The following is a 15,940-nucleotide window of genomic DNA, read 5'->3' as shown; positions in this document are numbered from 1 at the left end:
TTCCCACTGTGCTCTTCATGGTTACTTCCTTTGCTATTGTCCTGCTGGGCTCCGTTTCAGCTCATTTTTTCGACTTTAAGTACGTGCTCACAGGAAATAACAATATATAAATATTTTTCTTGTGTGTGTACATATGTATATTGTATGCATGAATGTATATGTAGATACATACATCAAAGGCCGTATCCACTATATGGATATGCTGCTGCTGCTGCTGCTGCTGCTGAGGCTGAAGCTGTAGCTCTTTCCCTGCCAGAAACTGATCTTCGCTGTTCCTTTTCGACATTGGTCTACAAAAAAACAAATAAAACAAAGAACAAAAAACCATGTGTGGGCACAGTTGCATTACAAATAAGAGTTAACAGTGCTTCTCTATGGATTCTTTATCAAATGGCCGGCCATACATTTCTTTTCATTTCATTTAATTTCTTTCCCATTTTCAAATCGTTAAAAATGCTCAACTTTTCCCTTTAAATGCCTTTTTAGCTACACAAATTCACATATGGTTTTGTTATTGTTTAATACAAGTTCTGTTTAGTTTGCCAATTTACGTTAGTTGTTTTGGGGGCTATTTATAAGGTTTTGACTTTTATTGTCTTACAAATTAAAACTGAAAGTTGTCTTTTACACACTCAAACACAAGCAAACAAAAAAAACACTAATAACACACGGATACAAAATGCACAATAAATTGGACAAAACAATGGACAAAAAAATCTGACAAGAAATCAATGCGATAAAGAGTATATAAATAAATTAGAAAAACAAATACGAAAATGGGGCCCGTTTTTAGCTTGAGCGCTGACTGGAGGACAACCCCAGTCTGGCAGCGCTGGGCGCCAATCTGAAATCTAGACGTGATTGTACAAATGTTAACTTAATTTACAATAAATGTGTGACAACCACAGTATGTGTGTGTGTGTGTGTGTTAGCTTTTAGAATTGTTGCTCATTTCTGTTCCTCCTGTTTCCTGCTCCTCCTACTGCTGCTGTTGGTTGCTGCTGTTCCATCTCCTTCTCCTTCTCCGTTTTTGAGTTTTTTTTGCTTTTATTTCTTTTGTTGTTTGTTTTGGATATATTAGGCTAGTTTTGCTTTAATACAAGTTACACTCTTTTATTCTGCTGGTCCTGGCTGCTGCTCTGGAAAGCCACTGACCTCCGTCTGCTCCACCAGCTGCTGGCCATCGAGCGCATACTGAATACGCAAACGCATACGCAATACCGCCTGAAAATCGGAGAAAATATCAGTTTAATCAGGGATACCATAGAGAATACTGGAGACTCACATTTGATGTGGCCACTACGCGCATTTCCTGCGTGATAATACCACCAGGCGGCAGCAGGTTACCCGACGGTGTCAGCATTTGCAGTTGGAAACTCTTTTGAACGGCCGCCTGTTGACCAAAAGACAAAATAAAGACAAAAAAGGTATCAGTCAGAGAGGGAGAAATGCGTAATTTGCGGAGTGGGCATCCATTAACCTTTAGCAAATATTGCTCTAATGTATTTCCTGAGCCATTTGTTGTCGTCATATAGATCCTCATGCAATCATTGCCCGTAACCGGCACCAGTTGCACCAGCAGACCATCCTTGTCCAACGCAGTCAGCTTGGGTCCCTGCGGTGGCTATTTGAAACAATTAGCATTACAAATTGATTAAATAATTATTATGTATATAGTCACCACTGTCACGTTGTTGGAGGCTGCTGTGGGATTTAGATCACCCAGTAGAATCCCGCCATTGCCATCCGCTCCTGCTGATGCTCCTACTGCTGGTGGTGGGGCTGGGGCGCCGGACAGGCCGCCCAGCATGCTGGCCACCAGATCATTACCATTTGTGGGTACGCTGCCAGAGCCAGAGTCAGGAGCCCCAAAGCCACCCAGATCCAGGCCGCCCAGCATGCTATTCATGTTAGTTGCACTGGAATGATGTTGATCCAGCAAGATACCGCCCGCACCTGGCGTCGTCGTTGTGACAGCCGCAGGGGCCGTCATATCCAGATCAAGTAGGTCCAACAGATCCTGATTATTGGACACGGAAACGCCAACATCATTAGCATTCCGGGTGTTCTTTTTATGCACGGCATTCGACAGATCGGTGGCTGTCACCAGTTCACTGGCACCCGCCGACAGATCTGTGCTGCCCAATAGATCCAGCAGAATGTTCTAAAAACAGGAGAGAGGAGTTTATAGAGCAGACAAATGGGGGGTGGGGGTGGAATGCCCTTACCGTATTGTCACCCAGCATATTCATATTGCTTTCGATAAGTGAGTGTCCAACATTGCCCACATTGCCAACACCCTCCACACCATTCTCGATAACATCTGGACTATTGTCATCAAAGGAGCCACCACTTTCGCCATTTTGCGAGCTTATGCGACTGATCTGCATGGCCGGCATCTTTTCGAGCAGCGGTGGACGCAGATGCTTATAGTGGCCAAAGAGTTGTGTGAATTCCACGCCTCGCTGCTGCAGATCCACATTGAGATGGCTGCCAAACGAGGTGATTAGAGCTTGTACTTCCCTAAGAACAGGAAGAGGGTTGCATTAGAGAAGAGATCGTTGATAAGGCGAGAGAGATGGCTTGGACTCACTCCACACATTGCTGCAGACGCGTGCTTAGCTTGGCTAGGGAGACCAGGGCGTATTGCTTGCTTGTGGTCGAGACTTGAGCAGAGGTTAAAAACTTATGATACATGGCGATCAGATCGCTCTCAGAGGGACGTTCAAACTCTGAAACCAAAAAAAGAAAAGACAATTGGCAAGAGGAAATAACCACCATGGCCGTCCACACTCACCATCCTCATTTGAGCCATACATGAAGAGGTCCCCGTACTCGCCTATGGCCCAGACGGCAACCTGCAACAATGGCTGCTTATCCTCGCAATGGTTTGCCACCTGCAGCGATTCCCAGAATCGATTCGTGATGTATGTTTGCTCTGACACTGGGCTGCTGGACACCAGCTGTATGGTAGAGGATACCACATCGTCGCGCACATAATTGCCAGCGGCAATCAGGACACTTAGCTGTGTATCCAAATGCCAGCGCGTATTGGGCGAATAGCGCTCAGCGGCCAATATCATGCCAGAACTGCATTGAGCCTTAAATTCAGCATCGGCCTTCTCGAGGAACAGCAGCAGCTCCTTGGTCATTGTACGTATATTTTGTGCATTGATCAGGGCAAACGATAGTTCCATTGCCCGACGACGAATCGAGACATCCGGGTCCTTGAGGCACTCCAGAATAGTGGTGCGATGCCGTTGCACTGCCGATGTGTCCGCATGGACAGTGCGGAGAAGCGTATTCAGTGCCACATAGCGAATGTTCTTGTCCGAATTGAGTAGGAATCGTCCCAGTATATTCACAGCCAGGACACGCAGGCCACCCTCCGAGCTGACCAAAGAGAGGGAAAGACATGAGTATATCTTATTGAGACTCTGAGAGTCCCTTTACCGTATATCCATTATGGAAAGCACTGTCTCGTAGAGTATGGTGTTCCCCACATTTTTGCTCGTCTCCGTATTGGTCGCCACCTGTGCCAGTATATCGTTCATCGCCTCCGAGGCATCTGGATCATTGTGGCCGAGGATGCGCAGCAAACGTAATATCTTCACCTGCAGAAACGGATCACTCACACCGCTCACATCGTGCTCCGGCGAGTAGCCGCCCAATATCAGATTCTTCAGTATGCGCACTAGATTCGGCACAATCTGTGTGTGTTTGTGGAGGAGTAGAAAGTATTATTAACTTGGTTGTGGGTGTTCGAAAGCGTTCAGATTCGGTAACAGGGAAAATGCAGAAAGTAATTCGTAATAGTGTGTATTTAATTTAACAGTGTGAAAGACAACGACAGGGAGAGAGAGTGAGCGTGTGGTGTGGTGAGTTTGGGTGTGGTGTGTGCGTGGTTCTTTGTGGTTGTGTGTGTTACAGACCTCTCGTGGGTCAAAAAAACTCTATGTACAGGAGGTAGTACAGGCGTGTAAAAGTGGATAGAGAGAGAGACTTCCTACCAACAAAATAAAAAAAAAAACAAAACATTAGTGGATCTACAAAACACTCGCTCCAAAAGTGAAATCCATTAAATATGTATATGTCTTGGCATCGCTTAGGAGTTGCTTGTAAAGTTTCGTTCAGACACGACGAAAAGTTCTGGCCAAGTTCACGTTTAAGCAGATTATTAAATTTTGAATTCTTAGGCATTCTCTTTCGCAGCATTCGCTCGTGCGTCTTGAGTAGCGCATCAATGTGTGGCGTTATTTGGGAGAGATGGGAGCCTGATAGCACTTTCTCTGCAGTTTTGTGAAGGCTCTACTGGAGTGCTTGGCACTCATAAAGCCGACTGGCAATGATAAACCCTGCACGTAATACACACGGTAACTCCTATCGCAGCCACAACCCAGTATCAAAGCATGAGTTTTAATCGTTTTAAGCGTTGTTCAATTTTGACTTTACATTAGCCGCGACATTTATCAAGACATATACATAGGCAACAGACAAAAACTGGTTCAAAAACAAAACAGAAAAGTATTGCATACAATATACATGGTAATAGGTGTATGTATACATAGAGAGCGAGAGAGAGAGAGAGAGAAACACATAGAGAAAGAGAGGCGTTTTATATAGGAGGAATATTTCTAGTAGGCACAAAACGATCATACCTCTCGATTTCCGCTATCCTGGCAAGCAAATTACAACAAATTTCATTTTGTGTGTTTGCGCGGTATTCGATCAAAAACAAAAACGAGCATTAAAATTGTAGTATACAGGTTGTTTGATCAAAAAACAAACAAACAAAAAAGATCCACAAGATCCAGGGAACAGAAAAACAAAAATAATGTGTGTAATTTTGCAATTTAAAGAATTAAGATATAGAAATAAGGGTGGGGTTGGGTAGGGGTTGGCAATATATGCATAGAGTTAGCGATTGGCTTTGGATTGGATTTAACTATATCTAGAAGGCCGCACGATGGGCCACAAAACGTTTCGACGCCAACCTGTGTTCAAGGCTTTTCTTTTTCGAGCGCCACAAAAACAAAAGAGGAAAAAGAATACGTATGAAAGAAAAGAAAAATCAGAGTACGAGACATATGGAAGAAGATGCCACGAGCAGCAGCTGCAGCTGCAGCATTAGTAGTATTAGTATTAGGATGTAGCCTCTGCTGTGGGGGCGGTGGGGAACACACATTATTTTCTTGGGCCACAACCTTCAGCTTACCTTCTTAAAGTGCATCAGCGTGTCCGAGCTGTTCTCGCACATTTCCGTGATGAGCGTTACGCCGGTGATCAAAATGCCTGCATAGATGGATGGAATATGGTTAGCATCGAGAGAGTACCGACTGGTAGTGCTTGTTTTTAGGGACTTCACCATGATTCTTTTCGCTGAGCAGTGAACGCGTCGCCGGCAGGAATATCTCCATCAGCTCGGGCACTCGACGAATCACACGAAAGGCGCACAGCGTTGCCTTCTTTCTGATGTACGTATTCGGTGACTTCATCAGACGCTCCACTTCGCTGGCCAAATCACGTGCCATCTCTGGCGATGCAATTGCACCCAAAGTGCACAGCGCCAGGCCGACCACAAACTGTGTCGAGCTGTTCAAGTCACTGAAAGATGGACATGGGATTCGATCAATTTAAATTCAAATTTAATTTTGTTCTCTTTGGATTTACTTCTTGAGACAATTCGTGATCAGCAAGTGTACATCTTGCCGCTCATCCAGCAGCAGCATGGCCCCGAGATAACCGATTCGCTTGTCTGTGAATCGCGTGCTGGCGGTCAGCTTAAGGCACTCCAGTTGTCCAAAGTGAGCCGGATAGCCGAGCATGTGTATGTACAGCAGCTTGGCAATGTTGCGACAGCTGAAAATGTTTAATTAAAGCAATTGTTAGAGGGTTTGCTTTAAGGCAGGACCTCTTGAGTCCACCCGACTTACCGCCAGACAGAATCCTCCTCCCGGAATGTGCTCCGTATGTAGGCGCATTCTTTGTTGACAACGGCACGCTCCTCGGCTGCAGTGCGGGCGGCGCGTATCTGCCGGATGAGATCGCGCAGGCGTGTGGGCGTGGGCATTCTGACTGTGTGTTTGTAGGATGATCAATGATCATCAAGTTAATTAATCGAATGCACATACAGTACGTTTTCCTTCTCTTCACTTACCTCTCTCAACCGCCTCTGTAAATGCCTGCCGTATGGTGGCCATATTGAAGGCTGGATTGAATCTGTTTTTGGGTGGATAGATGGAGAAGAGAATGAGGTTTTAGCGAGAGGAGTATGAGGTAACTGAAGCCGGTTGTAAGGCCTACCCATGCTCGGAATTCATTGTGGAGGCAAAAACGTTGAATCACTTTTGCAGCTTTTTGTCTGCAGCTTGCCTGCTCTCTCACGCTCTTTCTTTCTGTGGGGCCCCACTGCAATTTCTGTTGACGCTGGCGAACGCCTGTTCGCTTTCTTTTGTTGTCGCTGTGTTTGTTTTTCCCTCTTTGCTTTTTCTGTTTTTGCCGGCCTACGCGTTAAAGTTCGCGTTCTTGACTGCTGGACTGCGTGGGCGGCCGTGTGGGCGTGTCGGCGAGGGTACGGCGGCCGCGTTTGTTTTTTATGCAGATCTTCACGCGAACTCACACTCCAGAACATACATACATATGTAAATGCACAAGAAACAGCCGGCCGCTATTCCGTTATATTTTTGTTCGCTCTGCTCTCCTTGCACTTCTGCTATAATGGGCAGCAAAATCTGGTTACTCACTCGCTAGCTCGGTCTTCTTCTCTCTTCACCCGTGTTACTAATCTACTAAAAAAGACCACTGGGTAAATGAGTGCGAGCAGTAGCATTTATTGCTGACGGCACTAGATCAACGGTTGTTATGAAACTTGACATCTTTCATCCGAGCGCGGGTGCGTGTGCTTCTCTCTCTCTCTGAGTGAGTGTGTGTTGGTTCAAACAAATGTACACACGATCTGGCCAAGGCAAAGCAAGCAACATGAAACAGTTGTACTACCCTTTCCCTCGAACTAGGGCTAGCAGGTGTTAACTGAGCCGAGACACATATGTCGATCGGACAGGGCGGGGAATGCAAATTGATTAAGTGATTAATGCCTGAAACCGCACTTGAAGCATTGACACCAATACGCACGCACACTCACCACTCTCACACAAAAGGGCAAAATACTTCAATATGCAAGCTACATTCCAATTGGAATGTTCAGAAACCCGCAGTCAAACACAAAGGATGTGCAAAATGTGGAGTTTAACGAAGAGATCTCTGCACTTAATGGTTATCACTAGATCTACTTTTTGTCAAAACTAATGAATGGCCAGAAACCCATACAAATGGCCAAAACAGCTGCCGTCATCGATAGACACTCACTAACCAACATAAATATATCGATTGACAGTGGAATTAATAAGGCACTGGAGGCACTTTGTATACTATCTGCGAATATTTGACGAATTTTAACACGTATTGTTAGAGGGGACTTTGAGTTTTCTCTGGTTTTCTTTCCGCTTTTCTGTTGCTAATTTATGCCATTCATTGGAAAGCCCACACACAGATACAACCAACCAACCAACCAACACACACAAACACGCACACATGCATGCAGGCCCTGTTTAGCGTATGCTCCTTTTTGGAGAAGAAAATCCGTCACTTTTGTCGGTTGAATGCATTTAAGCTACTATTTAACACTTTGGCGACTAAGTGCGCTCTTATTGGCTAAGCGTCATTCGGTTTTATTTAGTGTTTGGTTAACCACCTGCCCTCCGCCTCCGCGTCAGCCAACTTCCAATGCGAAATTTTACAACGCGACAAAAAAAATTTCAACACAAGGGGACTCGACACACTGGTGGGCCTTTTATTGGCTGGAATGATTTCAATTTGGCGACAACTGGGTGGGCTACGTTCAACACATGTTCTCACTGCATTAGTTTATGCTATATTTGAATTTAAATGCCACAAAATCAACGTAACAAGTAAAAAAAATGTTCGCAGAGAAATATGTTGATGATGAGCGCAACAGTAGTAGAGCGAGTGAGAGGGCAATATTTACAAAGAAGCGCAAAAATATACTAACGCGTTGATCAACAAAATACTGTAATTGGTGCAAAAGAAATCTCTAGTTCAATTCTAATAGTATTTATTATACTACATCGATTTGAATGAAATATTGTTAATATGAAATTAATATTTAAATTGCAAGCATTAAATTCCGAGTGACTCAACGGTTTGCTCCAAAAAATACCAAAAAGATGATCCATGAGAGTGCAGCAGAATGTGAATGCGGTCACTCTGCCTAGCCATAACGTCATTTTTAAAAATCCCAAAATAATTTTCAAATAGGCCCGCTTACCTGCGATTGTTTTCCGGTGGCAGCACGCTCCAATCCTGCTCATAATACGGATACATGACTCTCAGATGTGATTATTTTGATGGAGTATCAATAAGTAGCAGCAGCAGTTGTGGGAGCAGCAGGAAGGAAGCATTAACTAACTTGCACACACAACACAACACTCGTATGTATAAACACTCTGGTTTTGTGCTCCACTGACACTGGAATAATGATAAGCACGCCCCACTACAGTGCTCCACATAGGCACACTGTGTCCGTGTTATCTAATGTACATTAACAGGTAAGTAATTCCGTAGGCTGCTTTTCTCTTTCAATATACAATACACATATAAAACCACAAGTAAGTATATTTTCTTGGTCTTGTTCTTTTATTTGGTTGTCGGTCGCTGAGCCGGAGAAGGTTTAAGGCACTAATAGTTTATGGGGCGAGATCATTCCATTATTTGAACGTTAAAAACGGAATGAACACAATGGACGGACTGGCTGGCCCGAGCCGATGAAACTTCTGCAGAAGACTGACATAGCCTGCCGCATGGGGCCTCAGCTCTCTCCCCTCCGCCACTGCAAGTGTTTGCAGTATTATATTGGTGGCACAGTCCGATAGAGACGAAAACTACACACACTTATCTATCGGAGGGCTGATAACACCACGCCGTGAGAACATATAACAATCTGCTTCAGGTATTTGTTGTTGCTGTTGTTCCTTTTTTTTTGGATAAGCAAAGTCGTCATTGACAACTGCCATTGAGGGACTGACTGGAGCAGAGGTCTGGACGTGGTCTGTTGCGAACAAGAGGGGGAAGATAAAGAATTCAAAGCAATGTCAGACTCACGCTTGGGTTTTTTTCGGGGCATTTAAGGATAACAACATTATCTACATATTTATGTATGAATAGAGCAGTAGGAAGGAACCATACTACTCTGCACACTCTCTCTCCTATAACTAAACACTGTATACCTTAGACCTTAAATATTATAATATACAAACGTTAAAGCTACTAGTAGGTAAGGCTGCTGCTGCTACTGCTGCTGCTACTGCTACTGCTGCTGCTGTTGCTCTCGTTGCATCGTTCAATCGTTCTCTCGCGGCGGCCGTACTAAGGCATGCCGCTTGATGGCCTCGACTAGCCATTTGATGCCCTCGTCCACACCCTCACCGGTTAACGCTGAGACGGGAATGGTGAGGCAATCACGGCGACCGATTAGGGCACCAGCCTGCTGGAAGACTGGCTTTATCTCACGCACGCCCATCACATCGGGCAGATCCTGTTTGTTGGCCAGTATAAGCAGTGGCACACCCGAGAGCAGCTCATTCTTGATCATTTTATCTGTTCGTGGAGAGAGAGGGGAGAGATTAAATCGAGATTTTAGATTGGATCTTTGGGCATACCAAAAATGATCTTCGACTCGTCCATGCGCTCCCGATCATTCGAGTCTATCACATAGATGACGCCATGCGACTCTTGATAGTATTTGTCCCACAGCGATTGCAGCTCCTGCTGGCCGCCCAGGTCCCAGAAGTTCAGTCGCACGCCCTGCACATCGATGGTGCCAATGTTGAGGCCAACTGTCGTTGTGATTTTCGTTGGGTTTAGGCCCTTGTAGTTCCTTGTAAACTTAGTCTTGGCCGCCTCCAGGTACGTCTGTTGCGTAGGCGGAATTTGGAGGGTGAGAGAGATTCAGGATGAGAGGGAGAGAGAGTTTTGCAGACGTGTCTGTCAGTCTGGATTCTGATGGCTGAGACATACCGTTTTTCCAGCATTGTCCAGGCCTAGGATCACCACACAGTACTCGTCTTTTTGTGTAAAGTATTTGTAGAAGCCGTGCAGCAGTGTGTACATTTTTTTGTTCTATTTATTTATTGTTGTTAACTTCGATTTTGTTGTCTCTGTCGTCACAGCTGCCTGCCTCTGTCGCACCACCTCTCTTCCGCAGCTATTGGCCTCGTCGATAGTATCGATAGTATCTTGAAGTAGTGGCAACCCTAAACTTCTACAGATGCTTTTAATGTTGTTGTTGTTTTGCACTGCTGATTCCGGTTCGCTGCTGTGCAAAGTGCATAATTAATGCAATATAGGGACAGTGTCAGGTTCTTGCCCTCCCGCTGGTTGTTTACGCGCAATTTACTAATTGTCGGTGTTGCTGCTTCTGTCACAAGCCGCACAGCCTTCGCCTCGACAACAACGGCCAAGCGGATCTTGTGTTCTCCAACCAAAATGACAGACCAGCAGACTTGCGATTCATCCTACATTGCCGGCAGCAATTCGGTGGCCTTTGTGACCACACCGGACAGGGAGTCGGCCAAGAAGTTGGCTCACGGCATCATTGACCGTAAAATAGCCGCGTGTGTCAACATTATACCAAAAATTGAGTCCATCTACATGTGGGAGGGCAAAGTCACCGAGGACGATGAGTATCTGATGATGATCAAGACTCGCACGGAGCGCATCGATCAGCTGAGCAAGTTCGTCCGCGAGAATCATCCACACAGCGTTGCCGAGGTGATCTCCATGCCCATTGAAAATGGCAATTTGCCATATTTGAACTGGATTGCACAGACAGTGCCGGAGCTGAAGCAGAACAAAGACTAAACTAGACCCAAACATGCAAAATGTAAAAAAAATACACTTAGAATAAAATCTCATTTGAATATACTTGTTTTGAAAAATTGGCAAAAATTCCACGATTTTCCAAATCAAAGTATCGATAAGACAGGCAGCCAATATCGATATATTCTGTCTCCCGCACCCCTGGCAACTCTACTCAACTGGCTGTGTGTGCGTGTGCGTGTTTTTTTCTCCCAATCTCTTTCATTTTGTATCACAAAACTTAAACGCAACGCAAAAAGGTGGTGTTCAACAACAACAATAATAAGGAAAACCAAAAGCAATCAAATAAATGTCGCTGTCGAGTCTGCTACCCACGCCGACCAATGCGGTTTGGGACCGCGAGGACGAGCGTCGCCTGGCCGCCAAAGGTGCCCCGAAAATCGGAGCCCTGGTCTCCGCCAAAATCGCAGCTCCCCCTTACGGTTGTCGCAAGGAGTGGGTGCCCCGCACAGAAGCTGACTTTGGCGATGGCGGCGCATTTCCCGAAATTCATGTGGCACAATATCCACTGGGTGAGTTCTGGGCGCAGGCTTCACGGGGACTCTCCACCTGGGCATTTTTCATATGATCTAATTTGTTTTTTTGTGGCTTTCACTTAGGTCTTGGTGCCCCGGGTACCACGGGCAAGAAGTCCGATGCATTGGCTGTACGGCTGGATGATCAGGGAAAAATCAAATACGATGCGATAGCGCGACAGGGACATGGAAAAGACAAAGTTGTCTACTCTTCCATCTCGCAGCTTCTGCCTGCCGAGGTGCTGGCCGAGGATGCCGAGGAGCTGCAGCGTCCCGATGAGGAGAGCGTCGCCGAGACCACTGAGGAGACGCGCCTGGCCCTGGAGAAGTTGACCAACCAAAAGATAACCTCAGCACTGCCCGTCCGTCATGCCCAGAAGGCGGGGCCGGCCCAATACATTCGCTACACGCCGTCCCAGCAGGGCGATGCCTTCAATTCGGGGGCCAAGCAGCGAGTCATCAGGATGGTGGAGGCCCAGCTGGATCCCATGGAGCCGCCCAAGTTTCGCATCAATAAGAAAATCCCGCGTGGCCCACCATCTCCACCGGCACCAGTTCTGCACTCGCCGTCACGCAAGGTGACGGTCAAGGAGCAAAAGGAATGGAAGATCCCTCCCTGCATTTCCAACTGGAAGAACGCCAAAGGTGAGTCCTCCCTCTACCCCTGCCATTTCCATTAAACTCTAACTGAAACTCTCTGCCATAGGCTACACCATTCCGCTGGACAAGCGTTTGGCTGCCGATGGACGGGGCCTGCAGCAGGTGCACATCAACGAGAAGTTCGCCAAGATGGCCGAGGCCCTGTACATAGCCGATCGCAAGGCCCGCGAGGCGGTGGAGGCACGAGCCCAGCTGGAAAAGAAGCTGGCCCAAAAGGAGAAGGAGAAGAAGGAGGACATGCTGCGGATGATGGCACAGCGGGCGCGTGAAGAGCGTGCCGGCCTGCGCAATCCGGAAACAGCAAGCGATCCCATTGGAGGCGGCGGGGCCATTGGGGCTGAGGCGCGGGAACGCAACGATCTGCGTGCGGAGCGACAAAGGGAGCGACAGCGTGACAGAAATCTGCAGCGTGCTGCGCCCGAGAAGCGCTCCAAGCTGCAAAAGGAGCGAGAGCGCGACATTTCCGAGCAGATAGCCCTCGGTCTGCCCGCCAAGAGTGCCGGCAATGGCGAAGCCCTCTTCGATCAGCGTCTCTTCAACACCACCAAGGGCATGGACTCGGGCTACGGTGACGATGAGGCCTACAATGTGTACGACAAGCCGTGGCGCGACGCCAACACCCTGGGCAACCACATCTACAGGCCCAGCAAGCAGGCGGACAGCGACAATTATGGCGGTGATCTGGATGCCATTGTGAATACCAAACGATTTGTGCCGGACAAACAGTTCTCGGGGGCATCGCGTGAAACGGCCGCTGCCCAACGCAGCGGACCCGTTGAATTCGAGAAGGAGGAGGATCCCTTCGGCCTCGATCAATTCTTAAACATGGCCAAAAAGGCGCCCAAGCGGGCCGAGGAGAAGAGCGAGCGCAACAGCCAATCGGAACGCAAACGCAGTCGTCGCGACTAGAACACCGCATACGAACAGCTGCATAATTAATAATCATCAATCATCACTGATCATTGATCAGCATCAGCCTCAGCATCCGCATCATCCTCATAACTGATAATCGACATACACTCCTTGTGCAAATTGAATAATAATCACACTGACGAAAACAAGTCGCAATTTGAGCATTTGAATTTATACTTGTCCGCCTTCATTGCCCATTAGCATCTCACATCCATAACGAGACTCGAGGAACAGCGTTACATGGATCGTTAGAAGCTAGAGGTTATATGTGGTTAGTGCCTCTTTTTTTGGCAAGGCTGTGCCATATCCAAATCAGCAGACTACTTTTTCCGGCTCAGCGGATAACTGCAGATGGAGAAGGAGCTATGATTTTATCCATTTGATGGATAACTTGCTGGTAATTCAAAACAAAATTCAACATTGCATTTACGACAACCGTGGTTTTTTTAGTATTTTCTTGTCTTCCAGTATTTTTTTCGGGGACCAAAAATCGATCGACAAAATACTGAAACTGATTATTTGATAATATTTGAAAAAGTAACCGTAAAAAATACTTTACTGATGAGTTATTTGTATTTTATTCTGGTTTATATTCATTATATAAATCAAACTACATGCCATAAGTCCGTAAATATGTGTAGGCAGAAGAGTAGTGTTTTATAGTCATTGTGGAGGGCATTTCCGATGTCCAGACATACTACTCGATGACACGGCGCAAAATCCACACTGCTGGCACACAAAAGACTTATCCAGAAGCTTCCTCCACCCTCCTCATGATCTTTGGTACTCTTTTGCAGTACCCGCAATGTTCTGGGCACTGCTGCGCATAGAAAGACCCCTGGCGCTTCTTTAAATGTTACTCCCGATGGCGGAGAATAGCCATATACTACCCCGAAGAAGAGACTCCTTCTGGTTTTTAGTTCACCCTTAAAATTGAAATTTAATAGATGGATCCAACTGATTGAATATACAATTTCATTTCGAGCAGTTCCCTCTGCTATAATTTTGGATGCTCTTTTATTGGTATTTTCCTGCTACTATTTATTGCTACTTATCGGTGTTTGGGAGTAGAATTCCTATTAGTATTTTCCAGCTACTGTCTATCGAATTCCTAATGGTATTTTGTTGTTGCGGCTCAAAAGTGCCAATCTAGGCTTAAATTTCGTTTTTCTGCATTGGCATTTTTTTATGTAAACAAATGCGTTTTATGTAGTAGTTCACTCGTTGCTCGTCAAGGGTTTCTAATTTCGATCCGTCCATTCAGATTATTCAATTCAAAAAATGAAAGAAAAAACTTTTAATATGGAAAACCCGGGCCCGAATTTTGAGCGTAAAAAGGAAACGGCTGACTGCGCCGACTCCCAGCCCCTGGCCGATAATCTCATGCAGCGGCAGGCGATAAGAACGCTGGAGGAGCACAAGGCAAGGGTGAGGCAGCTCCAGGCCACCAAATGTTGGACAGATGTGAAAGAAGTTGATATTCCGCAGTCCCCGTTGCCTCCTTTGGGAGAGAGTGAAGCTGCCACAGCCGTCGCCGCCGCCGCCGCCAGAGAGTCTGCTGGTGCAGGGGAGGCTGCTTCCAGCGGGGATAGCGATGTGGATTCCCCCTCCACCATACCGTATCTAAGACTGTGCAGTCCATCTTCCGTTCTCAAACGAAAGGCAGCCACACCCACGGAGAGAAAATCAGTGCCCAAGACCCCACGTGCCAAGGGAGGCGATCAAATTGCTGATCTTTGCGGCAGGGATATGCCCGTTGTGTTGGGTAGAAGGGGAACATCCTCCTCCTCCTCCTCTTCCTCCTCTTCCCCCTCTTTTTCCTACTCTACCTCTTCATCTACCTCTTCATCTACCTCTTCCTCTACCTCTTCCTCTACCTCTAGCTCTACCTCTCCCCCTGCCTCCTCCAGTGAGGAGCCACTGTACTCATCCAGCGTGGATACCGAAACCACAACCGATTCCCCCCAGACGCCTGAACCAGAGGCGGGGCAGGAAACGACAGCTGCTCCGATTGCTTTCTGGCCAAAGTACAACCGCTACGAGCAGGAGAAGTTCCTCCAGCCGCTGTCCACTCAGACGAGCTTTGTGATCGATCCGCTGGGCACTCACTTTCCCGAGGGTCCCTATCGCCTCCAGAGTCTCGATCAGGTGCATCCCGCGATGCGCCTGCCCATCATAGTGCTGCCAGCAGCTCCCGATGGCCTGATCACTTTGAAAAATGTTAGAGCCTTGCTGGTGGATCTGAAGTTCCAGCAGTCGGAGGGGCGTCCGTGTCCCTGGGCACCAGCAGAGCAGCCTCGCGAGGAGGTCATTATAGAGCGCTGGTTTGCGGTAAGAATTGCATTTTGTCCTGATTATCAGCCTCCCCCGCTGACGATTTACTTATTTTACCTTAGGGTGGCGTAAGTAGGAAATATAAAGTCGTCGATGATGTCGCAAAGTTGGCATCGTGCGATGAGTGGCGTCGCATTGTGGCCGTCTTTGCCTGCGGCCCCATCGAACAGTTCAAGAGCTGGTGGCCCTGGAAGGGCAATGCCAAACTGATCTTCCTGAATGTGTGCGCCTTTCACCTTTACCTAAAGGGCACACCCGTGCATCAGGATCTCGCCCAAATGTTGGACACCAAGGAAGTGAATCCACTCGAGATTAATCTCCCCGAGCCGTACACACACAGCGGCACATTGCTTTCCTTTTGGGGCACACTGGACAAGTTTGTTCACTCCAATGCAAGATTTCGCTTCCTCCTAGATGATTATTATCCAGCTGATACATACTACTAGCTGCAGCAAAGCCAAGGCCATGTAGAGATAGCTGCTAGAGGGAGTGGTAAGAACGTTCTCAGGTTTTTGGAACCGTTCAACAATAAAATAAATACACTTTTGGCACGCATCTGTATGTAC

General features: G+C 46.9%; 5 protein-coding genes across 13 annotated transcripts; 3 read left to right on the top strand and 2 right to left on the bottom strand.

Moving 5' to 3' along the window:
* Positions 1 to 1,035: 1,035 nt before the first annotated feature.
* LOC117897015 (AP-1 complex subunit gamma-1) lies at positions 1,036 to 8,494 on the bottom strand. 8 transcript variants are annotated; one of them, XM_034805623.1, is made up of 16 exons: positions 7,751 to 8,009; positions 6,304 to 6,788; positions 6,158 to 6,219; positions 5,934 to 6,075; positions 5,671 to 5,859; positions 5,366 to 5,604; positions 5,216 to 5,292; positions 4,659 to 4,676; positions 3,454 to 3,710; positions 2,798 to 3,393; positions 2,594 to 2,732; positions 2,229 to 2,523; positions 1,682 to 2,164; positions 1,481 to 1,624; positions 1,286 to 1,393; positions 1,036 to 1,224 (listed from the first exon to the last, which is right to left on the bottom strand). In XM_034805623.1, the coding sequence occupies exons 2-16, from the start codon at positions 6,318 to 6,320 to the stop codon at positions 1,114 to 1,116; spliced, it is 2,877 nt and encodes a 958-aa protein (XP_034661514.1). In that variant the 5' UTR covers positions 6,321 to 6,788; positions 7,751 to 8,009; the 3' UTR covers positions 1,036 to 1,113. The 8 variants fall into 8 exon arrangements, with proteins under 8 accessions (XP_034661514.1, XP_034661506.1, XP_034661531.1 ...); XM_034805615.1 differs by having other exon boundaries at positions 6,304 to 6,785; XM_034805640.1 differs by having other exon boundaries at positions 6,304 to 6,712.
* Positions 8,495 to 8,657: 163 nt separating this feature from the next.
* Positions 8,658 to 10,253, bottom strand: LOC117897084 (ADP-ribosylation factor-related protein 1). 2 transcript variants are annotated; one of them, XM_034805734.1, is made up of 4 exons: positions 10,093 to 10,253; positions 9,735 to 9,987; positions 9,397 to 9,672; positions 8,658 to 9,366 (listed from the first exon to the last, which is right to left on the bottom strand). In XM_034805734.1, the coding sequence occupies exons 1-3, from the start codon at positions 10,183 to 10,185 to the stop codon at positions 9,416 to 9,418; spliced, it is 603 nt and encodes a 200-aa protein (XP_034661625.1). In that variant the 5' UTR covers positions 10,186 to 10,253; the 3' UTR covers positions 8,658 to 9,366; positions 9,397 to 9,415. The 2 variants fall into 2 exon arrangements, with proteins under 2 accessions (XP_034661625.1, XP_034661617.1); XM_034805726.1 differs by having other exon boundaries at positions 8,658 to 9,672.
* Positions 10,254 to 10,374: 121 nt separating this feature from the next.
* Positions 10,375 to 10,950, top strand: LOC117897098 (protein CutA homolog). The gene has a single exon (XM_034805746.1). It carries the CDS (start codon positions 10,411 to 10,413, stop codon positions 10,933 to 10,935), a length of 525 nt encoding a protein of 174 aa, XP_034661637.1. The 5' UTR covers positions 10,375 to 10,410; the 3' UTR covers positions 10,936 to 10,950.
* A 149-nt stretch (positions 10,951 to 11,099) lies between these two features.
* On the top strand, positions 11,100 to 13,196 carry LOC117897061 (puff-specific protein Bx42). Its single transcript, XM_034805661.1, has 3 exons — positions 11,100 to 11,465; positions 11,553 to 12,113; positions 12,175 to 13,196. Exons 1-3 carry the CDS (start codon positions 11,243 to 11,245, stop codon positions 13,035 to 13,037), a joined length of 1,647 nt encoding a protein of 548 aa, XP_034661552.1. The 5' UTR covers positions 11,100 to 11,242; the 3' UTR covers positions 13,038 to 13,196.
* A 1,146-nt stretch (positions 13,197 to 14,342) lies between these two features.
* Positions 14,343 to 15,820, top strand: LOC117894242 (parafibromin-like). The gene is made up of 4 exons (XM_034801181.1): positions 14,343 to 14,468; positions 14,529 to 14,800; positions 14,924 to 15,371; positions 15,437 to 15,820. Exons 1-4 carry the CDS (start codon positions 14,343 to 14,345, stop codon positions 15,818 to 15,820), a joined length of 1,230 nt encoding a protein of 409 aa, XP_034657072.1.
* The last annotated feature ends 120 nt before the right edge of the window (positions 15,821 to 15,940 follow it).

This window comes from Drosophila subobscura, chromosome A, assembly GCF_008121235.1.
Source record: "Drosophila subobscura isolate 14011-0131.10 chromosome A, UCBerk_Dsub_1.0, whole genome shotgun sequence".
Lineage (NCBI taxonomy): Eukaryota > Metazoa > Arthropoda > Insecta > Diptera > Drosophilidae > Drosophila > Drosophila subobscura.
Note: the sequence above shows the minus strand (reverse complement) of the source record. Positions and strands in the feature narration are given on the sequence as shown.